Raw genomic sequence first — 13,200 nt, forward strand, 5'->3', positions numbered from 1 at the left:
CATAACCAGCAAACAATAGATCGCAAATAGCAGTATGTTGGTCAATTTCATTCGCCTTTCTTCCTTACAGCGTCTTGGTGGCCTGGAAGTTCTTGACATTGATTCGCACCTGCTTCAGCACGCGCTGGTAGAGGTCTGGACGGTAGCCGAGAGGGAAGAGGATCTCCAGGAGCACGAACATGGGCGCCGTGATGATAGCCTGGTCTAGACTGTCGAAGAGCGCCGGTTTGCGGCGCTCAAAGACTCCGTGGCCAATGAATTGCAGGATCCAAGCCGTGGCGTGGATGGCCAGGGCCACGTGCATGCTGTGCACGTCCATGGCCGTGGCGCCTTCCAGCACGAAGTAGTTGGCGAAGACGAGGCAACCAGAGATGATGGCGGCCCCCAGCGTGCCCGCAAACACGTCCAGGGCGATGTACCAGAGCATGTAGATGCCAGCCATGACGGCCGCGTAGTTGAGTAGTATGAACTCGCCATAAGGCAGAGAGGAGAGCAAGGCCGGCGTCCCGACGAGAGGTTCCGTGTGCGCCAGGATCATGAGTCCCGACACGAAGATAGGCCAGATGCAGGCCAGGTGGATGTACTGGTTGATCTTGTTGTCGTGGTACGACAGGTAGAACGTCACCTGCTTCTCCAGGTCGAAGCGGTCGGCGATGAATCCCATGGCTGATGACGAACGGACTTGAGCTCTTGGACGCCAATTCGAATGTGACGTTAAACCCGAGCTTCAATGTTAAATTTAGCCAATCATAGGTAGATATGAGTTTCGACCAATGGAAACTGAAGAAGTTAATGATTGGTTGAAATATGCGTTGATACGTAAACGGCACATTTGACTTCAACGTGATCAATTTTGCTTCAACAATGCCCATTTAAGCCGACTTTGAGGTGGCTCCATTAGCGCGAATGCCGAGGCACTTGTGCGGCCCAGAGCGAACGGCGAGGCTTGGCAATTTCCGGGCCGATGCAACGTCCACAGCTCGCTGTCGAACTTGGCGCTCTACTCGCTGATCCAGTCGTGGAAACGCGACATGCTGCTCGACATATCCGGCACTTTTGCCCGACAACGGCGGCATGGATTTGGACATGTGCGCCATTTGCGTTGTTCATTCTTGTCGTTGGGTCTTCCTAGTGCGAGACCAACAAACCGAGTGTCACCACTAGCCACAGCGACTTCGTGCTTGTCACTGGGACGATTCTTACAGTCGAGTCTCACGGGGTAAATTGCGTTCTGGTGGTGCTGGAGACTTGAAGCTCTGCAACATGAAGCTGAAATGGTCCCGTGGGAAGAATTTTGGTAGTCAGCACGAAGCTTGTCAAACGTGTGGTCCAAACAAAGCGACTTTCACTAGTCGAAACTACAGTATGTTGCAGTTTAAGCTCCCACAACTTCGTTCCTCATCCTGCGCAATTCATACGCGATGACCGTCCCTGTGGGTCTTTTGGACGGGTCGTGAACAAGGCATCGGTCGACCAGGTCGCGTAGAGGAGGAGGACAGCGATTGCCCACCACGGGACGGAGTTTGGCCGTGGCGACTTGGTGCAGAATGGCCATGTCCGAGAGCGCTTGATCGTTGGCGCCACGTGCGCTACTGTACGGGATCTCGTTCGTATCGAGCTCCGTGAGCAGCACGCCGTAGCTGTAGATGTCAGCGGGTGGGCCGTAGTTTGTGTCGCCCGTGATCACCTCGGGCGCCAGCCACCGCCCAGTGCCCACGCCTACTGTCATTGTGTTCTCTTCGGACCGGAAGCGCGACGTGCCGAAGTCGCTCAGCTTGGCTTGCAACGTGGACGACAGCAGAACGTTTCGGGACTTGAGGTCGCGATGCACAAGAGGCGGGAGGAACGAGTGCAGATACACAAGAGCCTCGACCACGCCAAGAGCGATGTCGAACTTCTCCGGCGTCCAGTCTAGCGGGGCGTTAGCACTTGCCAGGTAGTCGCGCAGGTCGCCCCCATCCATGTACTCCAGCAAGGCCTGCAGATCGCTCTCGATCGTCCACGCAGCACCTATGAACTTGACGAGATTTGGATGCTCAAAGCTGGCGACCAACTTGATTTCCTCCACGAAAGCCGAAGTGCGTTGCTTCGACCGCAACTCAGGACGCATACGTTTGGACGCCAACAGCTGAGACTCGCGGTAGCGAACGAGCCAGACTGTGGCGTAGGCACCGCTGCCTAGTTGGCGGATATCTTCAATGTCATCGGCGCGCACTTGGAAGGACAGCAACTCAGGGTCGTTCCAGAGTGACAGGAACGCTGCACTGTCCATGCTTCCCACTGCCGCTGGAGCCCCGCGACTTCCTCGTGTTGGGATGCTCATCGAGGCTCCGCTAGTCGTTGAACCGGCGTAAGTCTGCTCTCTGTTGCGTCCATCGTCATTAGATGCGTGGAAGTTACCAGCAAGCTCGTCCGTCTCCATGAGTTTGTCCCTTTGGGCCTTCTTCTGCCGTCGACAGTAGACAAACAAACCGATTCCGATTGCAAGCACGGCCACAACCCCGCACACAATTCCCACAATTGCTCCAACGCTGACAGAAGACGACGATTCTGATGAAGTCGTAGTTCCTGTCAATCCAGATCCAGTGCTTGAACTGCTGGTTGGGTCGGTACTCGTTGAGGCTGTGCTGGTTGCGTCTGTACTGGTTGAGGCTGTGCTAGTTGAGGCTGTGCCGGCGTCGGATTCCTCACTGAGGCAGACTGTGACGTCGTGCACGACCGTTTTCTTAGATTCGTCACAGTGAAGCTCAACGCTGAAATCGGTCGAGTCGAGCCCCAGCACCGTCAAATTATCCAAGAAATCAATCTCGGATTGCGTGAAGCGCATACTTGAGAACGAGTTTCCAGTCAGGTACCTAAGAACATGAACGAAGAATTAGACCCTGCAGCATTGATACTTGCTACGCATGGAAGACTTGCAGCTCGGTAAGCTTGGAGTGCTTGTAGATAGCGGCTGGGATGCTCGTGAAACTGTTGTCGTTCAGGTACCTACCAGATAAAAGGCCACACAACAGCCATCCCATTGCTACGTCAGCAAAATGGAAACCTCATGGACTGGAGTGCACGTACAGGTATTCCAGGTTCGGGAAGACAGCCGTAAAACTATCGAGGTTATTCTGCTGCAAGCTCCTAGTAAATCAAACGAAGTGAGCCCCAACCTACCGAATAACTCGATATCAAGCAAAACTTACAGGTATGTGAGTGCGTCGATCACCTCCGTGGAATTCACGCTCGTAACGTAGTTGAGATCCATGTACCTGTCCACATCAGCGTCAGTCACAGTCACTACAAACTCCCCAAGCAAAGCTAACTTACAGCTCTTGTAGCGAGGAAATGCCACTCAACGCCGTCGGAAACGACTGAATGAGCCCATTGCCGATGTTTAGCGTTTTGACCGACGAGGGCAGCAGGTCTGCCAATGAATCCACTTGGTTCTCCAGGTTCAGATTGTGCAGAACTACCTGAGTAACAGAACTATCCGACGAAATGAGGTCTGGGCCAAGCGTAACATCCGCCACTTTGCTCTTGGGGTACTCCATGGAGCTGTTCCCACCCGAAATCATACTACAGCAAGACACACACAACGTCAGCGACTAGTACGACAAAAATGAGATATACTACGTACAAGGTTGTGACTGCAGAGGACAAGGTGACGGTGTCGATAGTCGCGACTTGGTCGTTGCTCACCCACGGCCACGTGCTCGTGTAGTCTGAATAGCCACTTCCACTCAGCTCTGCATCGTCATAATCTCCCGACGCTCTGGCTGCGACTTCCTCTGTGCTTTCATAGTCTCCGAACACCACGAGCACGATGAGCGTCGTGGAAGTTTCGTCCACGGCCAAACACTCGTAGGTGCAGTCCCCATCCGTGACGCAGCCAGAACCGGAGCAACTGGACGCCGACGTGAAGCCCAGGCACAAATCGTAGTCATCACAAGCGGAACAACTTTCCGTCGTGAGGGTGGTCGACCCACCGGCACATTCCCCCGACACCATTTCGGCTCGGAACATCCAATAGAGACCAACTGCCGCAAGAACTCGCATCATCACGGAGCAACCTCTAAGTAAGTTGGAGAATGACACGGAGAGGAAGACGCAATGCTCCGTCCTATCCTGACTGGCATTTCACCGATCATTTACTACCACGCACTTCTTCCCGCTGAACAACAAAGTGCACATACGACGTAGAGAAATGACTACAGTAGTTTTACATATACCTAACATTAAGGATCGTACACACAAAGCGCTTTAGGTTAGTTCGCTGATGCTCAGGTCGGTTGAGCGAAAAGAAATTTTGGCTGCCATGTCCTTCTTGATCAGCCGAAGTTCATACGCGATGATGGGGGCTGCAGGTCGCTGGGACTGGTCTTCGGTAAAGCATCGTTCCACCAGGTCCCTCAACGCTGGACTGCAATCGGATTCAAGCTGTGGGTGCAACTTGCCTGTTGCTACCCGGTGGAGAATCGTCATGTCGGACAAAATCTTGCCGTTGGAACCTTTCGCGTTGCTGTACGGGATTTTATTCGTGTCCAGCTCCGTGAGTAGCGCGCCGAAGCTGTAAATGTCAGCGGCCGAGCCGTAGTCGGTGTCGCCTCGAATCACCTCGGGAGCTAACCACCGACCTGTGCCAACTCCACCCGTCATCGTGTTCTCAACAGACCGGAATCGCGAAGCACCAAAGTCGCTCAATTTGGCTTGGAAGTCGGACGAGAGCAGCACGTTCTTCGACTTGAGGTCGCGATGTACCAGTTGAGGAACGAACGAGTGCAGATACACGAGCGCCTCGATGATGCCAATAGCGATGTCGAATTTCCTATTTGTCCAGCCGACGGGCGTGTCCGGGTCTGCAAGGTACTGGCGCAGATCTCCGCCTTCCATGTACTCCATCAGCGCCTGGAGATCACTCTCGATTGTCCAGGCTGCTCCAACGAAGTTGACCAAGTTCGGGTGGTCAAACTGGGCAATCAACTTGATCTCCTCGATGAAGGTTGCGGTATGCCTCTTGGTGCGTCGCTCCGGTCGAAGACGCTTGGAAGCGAGTAGCTGCGAGTCTCGGTACCGGACAAGCCACACCATAGCGAAAGCACCGCTGCCGAGCTGTTTCATGTCCTTGACATCGGCCGCGCGCACTTGGAGCGACAACAGCTCGGGGTCGTTCCAGATCGACATGAATCGATTGGGGTTCCTCTCAGCCTCAACTGTGGGCACCGAGGAAGGATAAGCGGACGAGCCTTCAACAGAAGTGGGGATCCCCATGCTGCCATCGACAGACGTTGGGATACCCATACTGCCATCGACGGATGTAGGGATGCCCATGCTGTCATCGTCGCCGCCTCCTGCTGTACGATTGGCCATGGAAAACTCGGTGGAGGTCATGGGGATCTCCGCGCCAAACACCGCTGAGGTTCGTAAGCCGTCGTACGGCTGCTGCTGAAGTACCAGATCGCTGTCGATAGAAGGGAAGCGCGTCCCGCTGTACCCGAAGGAGTCGCCCAGCTTGCGTAGCGCAGCTTCCCGATGCTTTCGTCGATAGAGGACGAAAAGGAATGCGACGAAGAGCACGACCAAGACTCCACAGACGATTCCTACGATCAAGCTCGTCGACGACGAAGAGTCCGAGGCGCTGGTAGTCTTCGTATCGGAACCGTCCGTGCCGGTAGAACTGGACTCGTTGTTGTCGTCGCTGGTCGTGTCACTCGTCGTAGTGCTCGTTGCATCCGCGCTTTTGTCGCTCGACGATTGAGTGACTCCAGATCCAAGACACACCGTCACGTCCTGAATGACAACTTGCTGGCTGTCGTCGCACTCGAGACCCACCGTAAAATCGGACGAAGAGAGATACAGCGTCTCGAGGTTGTTCAGAAACTCGGCCTGGTCGCGTGTAAACTCTCGGGATGTGAACGGGTTGCCGGTAAGGTTCCTGTCAGAGAAGGATGAAGTGAGCAAAGAAGGCAAACAATATACCTGCTAGACCACTTACAGCTTTTTCAGGTACGAATGCTTGTAAATGGCAGTGGGGACACTCGTCAAGTTGTTCGAGCCTAGATATCTGGAGACACAGAGCAGCAATTGGGTTAGCGAAAACACTCACCCTTCCACACAAAGCAATTGGGCACGAACAGATATTCTAGGTTGGTGAAGACGCCCGTGAAAGCCTTGATGTTGTTGCTCTCCAGGCTCCTGTATTGCCACAAAAGCGTGACAGAAGCGGTCAGTTTGGCAACCTCTTGTCTGAGGTTCTAATACGTACAAAGTGGTAATGGAGTCGATGACGTCCAACGAGTCTACGGTCGTGATGTAGTTGTCGTCCAAGATCCTACGCACAAGTTAACGCCAGCATTAGCAGCCTGCAAAATGAGGGCAGACAAGAGTGCAGGCCTTCTCCTAACACTCACAGCTGCTGGAGCGACGCCAAACTGCCCAGCTCGACAGGAAACTTGGAGAGCAGCGTGTTGGTCAGCTCGAGGTTGGTCACCGTCGAAGGCAGGAAGCCTGGTAGGTCATCGGCTTGGTCTGTCAGCGCGAGGTTCTGCAACACCACTCTCGTCACAGCCGTAGCAGATGAAATAAAGTCCCCGGTCAGCGTCACGCTCGACACTTTGCCTTGCGGGTAGTTGACTGCGGCAGTTCCTCCTGACATGATACTATCATACACACTGCAGTGAGTACCTTGTCCCAAACGACGACAACAAGCTCAACAACTTACAAAGTCTGGACTGCAGCGGACAACTCGATAGTGCTGACAGTAGTGACGTCGTCATTGCTTACCGAGGGCCACGTGTCTGTGAAGTCTGGGTAGCTGGCCAGGGCAGCTTCGGTGTACCCTCCTGCCGCCGTTTCTTGGGCGCTTTTGAACCCGCCAAAGTCGACGAGAACGTCTAACGTGGTCAAGTTCTCGTCGACGCTAAAGCACTGGTACGTGCAGTCCCCGTCCGTCTCGCAGCCTGAGCCGGAGCAGTCGCTCTTGGACGTGAAGCCGAGACACAGATCGTAGGCGCCACATCCTGCGCAGCTCTCGGTGGTGAGCGTCGACGACCCCGCAGCGCAATCGGCGCTAACGACGGTCGGGATGGCCATCAGCGCCCACCCCAGCGCCGCCAGACGTCGAGCTGCCATTTTGTGAGACTTTCGCCTCGCAGTTGGTAGAGTCGGAAGGGGGCACCGCTGTTTATGAAGAGGAGTGACAGCCAAGCAGGTGGCTTCGAGCTTTCGCGTCAAGCCAAATCCTTGACGCAAAACAAGCTGGAAACGACTAACGAGGACCAGATGCGGCCGTCCTATGGCGCCGCGGAAGGAGACGAACGAAGTGTGTAAAGTCGACGAGATGTGGCCATGATGGGACTCCCATCCTGGGACTCTTTACACCTCACAATGCCGGTCAATGGACAATTCAGGGCACGTCTATCGGTATCGTGAGGGATAACCCCGATGTTGACGCCCGATGTCCGGTACGGTCAACATCATCAGCGATGGGACTTCATTACTCTACTTCCCACACAGTCAAATAGTTATTCGCTCTCGGCATATTCTAATGAGGTAGCCATCTCCTTCTGGATCCCTCGCAGTTCGTACGCGATGACGGTAGCGGCAGGTCGCTTCGTTGGGTCTTCAATGAGGCAGCGATTCACCAAATCCCTCATGGAAGCTCCACACGAGGACCGAACTTGGGGGTGCAGCTTCCCCGTCGCCACTCGGTGTAAGATCGTCATGTCCGACAGGATTTTACCGTTGGAACCTCTCGCGTTGCTGTACGGGATCTGGTTGGTGTCCAGCTCCGTGAGCAGTGCGCCGAAGCTGTAGATATCTGCGGAGCAACCGTAGTCGGTATCGCCTCGAATCACCTCGGGCGCTAGCCACCGGCCAGTGCCCACACCGGCCGTCATCGTGTTCTCGACCGACCGGAACCGCGACGTGCCAAAGTCGCTCAGCTTGGCTCGGAAGTCGGCCGACAGCATTACGTTCTTCGACTTGAGATCGCGGTGGACCAGCGGCGGCACGAACGAGTGCAGATACACGAGCGCCTCGATGATCCCGATAGCGATGTCGAACTTCATGAAGGACCAGCCGAAAGCGGTGCTGGCGTCCCCAAGATACTGTCGAAGGTCTCCTCCGTCCATGTACTCCAGGAGCGCCTGCAAGTCGCTCTCGATCGTCCAGGCTGCTCCGATGAGCTTCACGAGGTTGGGGTGGTCGAAGTTGGCAAGCAGCTTGATCTCCTCCACGAAACTTGACGTGTGCTTTTTCGTGCGGCGCTCCGACCGAAGTCGCTTGGAGGCCAGCATCTGCGACTTGCGGTAGCGTACGAGCCAAACCGTAGCGAAGGCTCCGCTGCCCAGTTGTTTGACATCCTCAACGTCCTCCACACGAACCTGTAGCGACAGAAGCTCGGGGTCATTCCAGACAGACAAGAATGGGGTCGCCTTCTTGGTAGGAGGAGCACCTAGCGATGTCAACGGATATGTTGAGGCGCCTTCCGCGGTCATGGGGCGTCCTGTACTGGCTTCGCTTTCAGGTGCCGATGTTTGAATGCCCATTGCGACTCCACTGTCAGTCATCGGTATGCCGATGGGGACACCAGTTGACGTCCTCAAGCCACCGTAAGGCTGTCTCTGCTGGTTTGAAGCGGGGGAATGGTCTTCAGCCGTACTGCTCACCTTGGACTGTCCAATGACCTTCTTCTTCCGTCGATAGCAGACGAAGAGAATGGCAGCGATGACACACGCCGATACGCCGCAAATGATCCCAACGATCATACTAATTGATGAAGAGGAACTCGTGGAAGAGGTAGTCTGCTCTTCAGAGCCATCCACACCAGCCGAGCTTGACGCACTAACTCTGTTACTTGACGCAGCGACTCCATCGCTTAGGCACACCGTCACGTCATGCACGACAACCTGCTCCATGTCGTCGCATTCCAGACCTATCGTGAAGTCGGACGAGGAGAGGCCCAGAGTCTCCAAGTTGCTTAAAAATTCTGCTTGGTCTTGTGTGAAGGACCGAGATGTAAACGAATTGCCGGTGAGGTTTCTGCCGCACCAAAACGAGAGCAAGACATTAGCAACTAGCAGCAATAAAACTCCAGTCTAACAAGTCAACGTACAATGTCTTCAGGTTGAAGTGGCTAAAGATCGCAGTGGGGATACTCGTCAAGTTGTTGGCACCCAGATACAGATACTCCAGGTTCGAAAATACGCCCGTGAAGGTCGTGAGGCTGTTGCTCTCAATGCTCCTGACAAAACCGAAAGCAAGTCAGTAAACAAGTATCTACCTGACGAGTTTCCTCACTGTTGCCACGTACAGCGTGACGATGGAGTCAATGACGTTCAGAGAGTCCACAGTCGTGATGTAGTTGGAATCCAGGAGCCTAAGCATTCAGTCATACAGGTGAGCATTCAACCACGCCAACGCCCAATGACTTGGCCACGTACAGTTGCCGAAGTGAAGTGAAGTCGCCCAGTTCTGCTGGAAACGACGACAGGAGCGTGTTGGCAAGATCGATCTGCTCCACAGACGACGGCAGATAACTAGGTAGCGAGCTCGCCTCGCTCTGTAGATCGAGGTTCTGCAGCACCACGTTGGTCACCGCGGAAGCCGAAATAAAGTCCGAGGTCAGCGTGACACTCGCCACTTTGCCTTGCGGGTACTCGACATCTGTAGATCCCCCAGACATGATGCTGCATGCAAACAAAGCGTCAGTCTACCACCAGACCAGCAACTTAACGGTTCAACGTACAACGTGGTGACTGCAGACGACAGGTCGATTGTACCAACGGCAGTGACATCGTCATTACTGGCGGAGGGCCACTGATCTGTCAGGTCCGAGTACCCGGCCAAGTCTTGGTCGCTGTAGCCTCCCGCCGCCACCTCCTTGGAGCTCTTGTAGCCGCCGAACTCGATCAGTACGACCAACGTCGAGAGGTTCGGATGCACGCCCATGCACTGGTAGGTGCAGTCTCCGTCGGTCTCACATCCGGAACCGGAACACTCGTCCACCGACGTGAACCCCAAGCACAAATCGAAGTCCCCGCAGGCTGAACAGCCTTCGGTCGTGAGCGTCGACGAGCCGGCGGCACAGTCGGCACTAGCGACATTGAGGAGGAGCGTGCACCCCAATGCTAATGTCACCACCCGATAGCCACCGGATGGGGTCGTCCCCATTTCACCGAAATGGTTGTAAAGTCTTGGGGAATTCGCAATGCCCCCACACGAGGATAATGAAGAGGAAGGACAAGTGTGAAGCGCTCATAGACAAGGACGGCAAATCTTCGAGGCATTTCAAGCTGGCCGATATGAGTCCTACTCCGAGTGCTCGGGGATACAAATGTTAGTATATTCTCCTGGTTTGAGATACCTCATGGGACCACCTGGTAGGCGCGAAGATGGCGTGAATTTTGTGCAAGCAAATGTGTACCTACGTTCGGGTTGGCTCGGGATTGCCGCTGTGTCTTGGAGATATTGGTGCACGGCGAGCGAGGCTGAGTGAACGACAACAGCTACGGCGACGGCCACAAGTTGGATGGTAACTGTCCGGCTCAGAACACCGTCGGAGTGACTTGGACCACGTCACCACGAACTCCCATCCGTACGAGATGTGTAGGTTGAACACATCAGACATGGTGGATTTGAAGGCTCTGCGTAAAGCGCCGGCGAATTTATCTCGGAGATCGACAACCTACACAATCAAACCTGCGATGAAAAAGCATTGGTCGTGCCGGTGGTGTGTTGAAGTGTATGTCTGCACTCCTGTCGGTCGCCCCAGCAAAGTCTGCTCAGCTGGGCCACCCGAAGGGATCGAACACATCAAACTTACCCACGGAATTCAAATTTATTGACATGTCGTTACGAAACAATGCAAGATAGAGATACTCGACGACTCGACTGCTCTGCAGGTTGGAGAGAGCGTGGGATACCTGCTTGCGAGCTTTCGACACCTTTTACGCCGTCTCGCCGGGGGACTTGATCTCCACGAACGCAGGCGACTTGGCTTTGTTCTTGTCGAACAGCTCCTCGATGTCCTCCAGCAAGATGCCCTTGGTCTCCGGGCAGAAGAAGTAAACGAACACGCCGCAGATGCAGCACAGTCCCGCGAACAGGAAGAAGACGCCGTTGATGTTCAGGTGCGGGAAGAGCTTGACGACCTCCGTCATGACGGCACCCATGGCCCAGTTGGCCGCCGTCGACAGCGTCACACCCGTGGCGCGCACGCTCAGCGGGAAGATCTCGGCCGGGTAGATCCAGCACACGGGGCCCCACGAGATGGCGAAGTTGAAGACGAAGAAGGCCGAGCCGAAGCAGATGAACCAGCCGCCCACCCGTGGACACCCGGCGTCGTCCACGTTACCGTCGCAGATAGCGGTGAACAGGATGGCCGCGAACAGGTGGCCGACCACCATACCAACAGCGCCGATCAGCAGCAGCTTGCGACGTCCTGTAGTGTCCACCCAGCGCATGGCCGGAATGGTACTGAGGAAGTTGACACCTGAGATGAAGAAGGCCGAGTAGATACCGGCGTTCGTGATGTCCTTGAAGATGAGGCCGCCGTAGCTCATGATGGGGTTGATGCCCGTGGCTTGCTGCAGCACCTGCAGCAGCATGGCGATGATGACGCGCTTGCGGATGGAAGGCTCGAGCAGCTCCATGAGCCCCTTGTTGGCGGCCAGCTCCTCGTCCACTTGGTCGCCGATGGCCTGCAGCTCGTGGGCGACGTTGTCCGTCATCCGAAGCCGCTTGAGGATCTTCTCGGCCTCCTCCTTGCCCTTGCGCTGGTAGGTCCAGCGAGGACTCTCGGGCACGAAGAAAATGCCGAGCATGACGACCAGCGGAGCGGCCATGGCCACACCGTTGGTCGTACGCCAGCCGCGGTCGCGGTTCTCCACGATGATGTTGACGACGTTGGCCAGGAAGAGGCCGATGACAATGGTCATCTGCATGAAGCCGGACAGGAAGCCGCGCAGCTCCTTGGGGGCCATTTCGGCGCCAAAGAGCGGCAGCGAGAAGGACGAGTTGCCCACGCCGAAGCCCTGCACCACACGGGCGGCGTACATGAGGTTGTGCTCCTGCGCCTTGTTGAAGCAGACCCACGACGTGCCGATGCAGAAGAGCAGGCCGGCGCAGAAGATGGTCGCGCGGCGGCCGAGCTTGTCTGCCACGAGGCCGCCCACGAAGGCGCCTCCGAGGCAACCCAGGTTGTACGTCATGTTGTACCAGACCGTGAAATCCGTCCACTCGGCCGGCAGGTCCGACGTGGATGCGACGCACTGCTCGTACGTGAAGTTGTGCCAGCCGACGCAGTAGTCGTAGATGAACGAGTCCATGATGAGCACGCCCGAGGTCACACCCTGGTCGTAGCCGAAGAAGAGTCCACCGAGGGCCGCGAAGATGCACACGACGATCGCGTACTTGCGCGAACCCTCCGTGGGGGTGTTGTCGAAATCTTGGGTGCTCATGACGGCCGCCACGTGAGACTTGAGGTGACTTGACTTGCTCGAGGTGAAGGAAGTTGGAGAATGAGACTACAGCGGGGATTCGGCTGCGGCGATATCTACAGCGGCCAGCGGTGCAGTGCAGACAGTATAGTCTGGTGTCATTGAGTTGTCGTTTAGTATGGCAGTTGAAGTTGGTCTGACAACTTACTTGAAGCTGGCAGGACCTACACTTCGACGACGTCGGTGCCGGCTCAGGAGTGGCCTCTACTTGATTTATATTCCTTAGTGAGGGGATGTGCGTGGCAAGATCGTCAAGGCTTGGCTGGTTTGGAGAGCTCTTGCATCAAAATGTCGGCGGTGGCATCGTCACGCCATACATTTTTAATCTGGCAGATCGTCCATGCACGCTTACCACGGCGGTAAGTCGGTGCCGATAAACGGCGTTTATTAAACGCTACGGCACCTTGTTGTCAAGCATGGCATGAAGGAGATCGTTCAAGCTGTAGCTATCACTAGGCAATGCGAGTGGATGGCGGTTTTGTTGGTCTGCGGCGACTTGTCAGTGGGCTGGCTGAAGTTTCCTACTGGTTCCCGAATCAGTCGTGACAGCAAATGAGGATGGACACTCGCTTGGAGATCACTTCGGGAGTCGAAAGCTGCCTGTTGTTAGGCACTTCGAGCGCCCGAGAACCTGAACTCCAAAGGTTATCAAGACTGGCCCCGAGAAGCGCACGACATCTCCACTGCCAGCAAGTGCTCGATGCGAGTTGGGCGT

The 13,200-nt window shown here is 55.5% G+C and overlaps 3 protein-coding genes across 3 annotated transcripts; all 3 read right to left on the reverse strand.

Moving 5' to 3' along the window:
• Positions 1 to 64: 64 nt before the first annotated feature.
• KRP23_11677 (2-hydroxy-palmitic acid dioxygenase mpo1) lies at positions 65 to 664 on the reverse strand (the record flags this gene model as incomplete). Its single annotated transcript, XM_067882246.1, has 1 exon — positions 65 to 664. The coding sequence occupies one exon, from the start codon at positions 662 to 664 to the stop codon at positions 65 to 67; it is 600 nt and encodes a 199-aa protein (XP_067740514.1).
• A 2,236-nt stretch (positions 665 to 2,900) lies between these two features.
• On the reverse strand, positions 2,901 to 7,116 carry KRP23_11678 (Volume-regulated anion channel subunit LRRC8A; the record flags this gene model as incomplete). The annotated part of the gene is made up of 11 exons (XM_067882247.1): positions 2,901 to 2,988; positions 3,070 to 3,129; positions 3,192 to 3,257; positions 3,316 to 3,564; positions 3,626 to 4,060; positions 5,060 to 5,920; positions 5,981 to 6,049; positions 6,121 to 6,180; positions 6,251 to 6,316; positions 6,396 to 6,644; positions 6,707 to 7,116. The coding sequence occupies 11 exons, from the start codon at positions 7,114 to 7,116 to the stop codon at positions 2,901 to 2,903; spliced, it is 2,613 nt and encodes an 870-aa protein (XP_067740515.1).
• A 392-nt stretch (positions 7,117 to 7,508) lies between these two features.
• Positions 7,509 to 10,158, reverse strand: KRP23_11679 (Serine/threonine-protein kinase phg2; the record flags this gene model as incomplete). The annotated part of the gene is made up of 5 exons (XM_067882248.1): positions 7,509 to 9,027; positions 9,101 to 9,229; positions 9,299 to 9,364; positions 9,429 to 9,674; positions 9,734 to 10,158. The coding sequence occupies 5 exons, from the start codon at positions 10,156 to 10,158 to the stop codon at positions 7,509 to 7,511; spliced, it is 2,385 nt and encodes a 794-aa protein (XP_067740516.1).
• Positions 10,159 to 13,200: the final 3,042 nt, after the last annotated feature.

This window comes from Phytophthora ramorum, assembly GCF_020800215.1.
Source record: "Phytophthora ramorum isolate Pr-102 chromosome Unknown Phyram_PR-102_s0012, whole genome shotgun sequence".
NCBI classification, from domain to species: Eukaryota; Oomycota; class Peronosporomycetes; order Peronosporales; family Peronosporaceae; genus Phytophthora; species Phytophthora ramorum.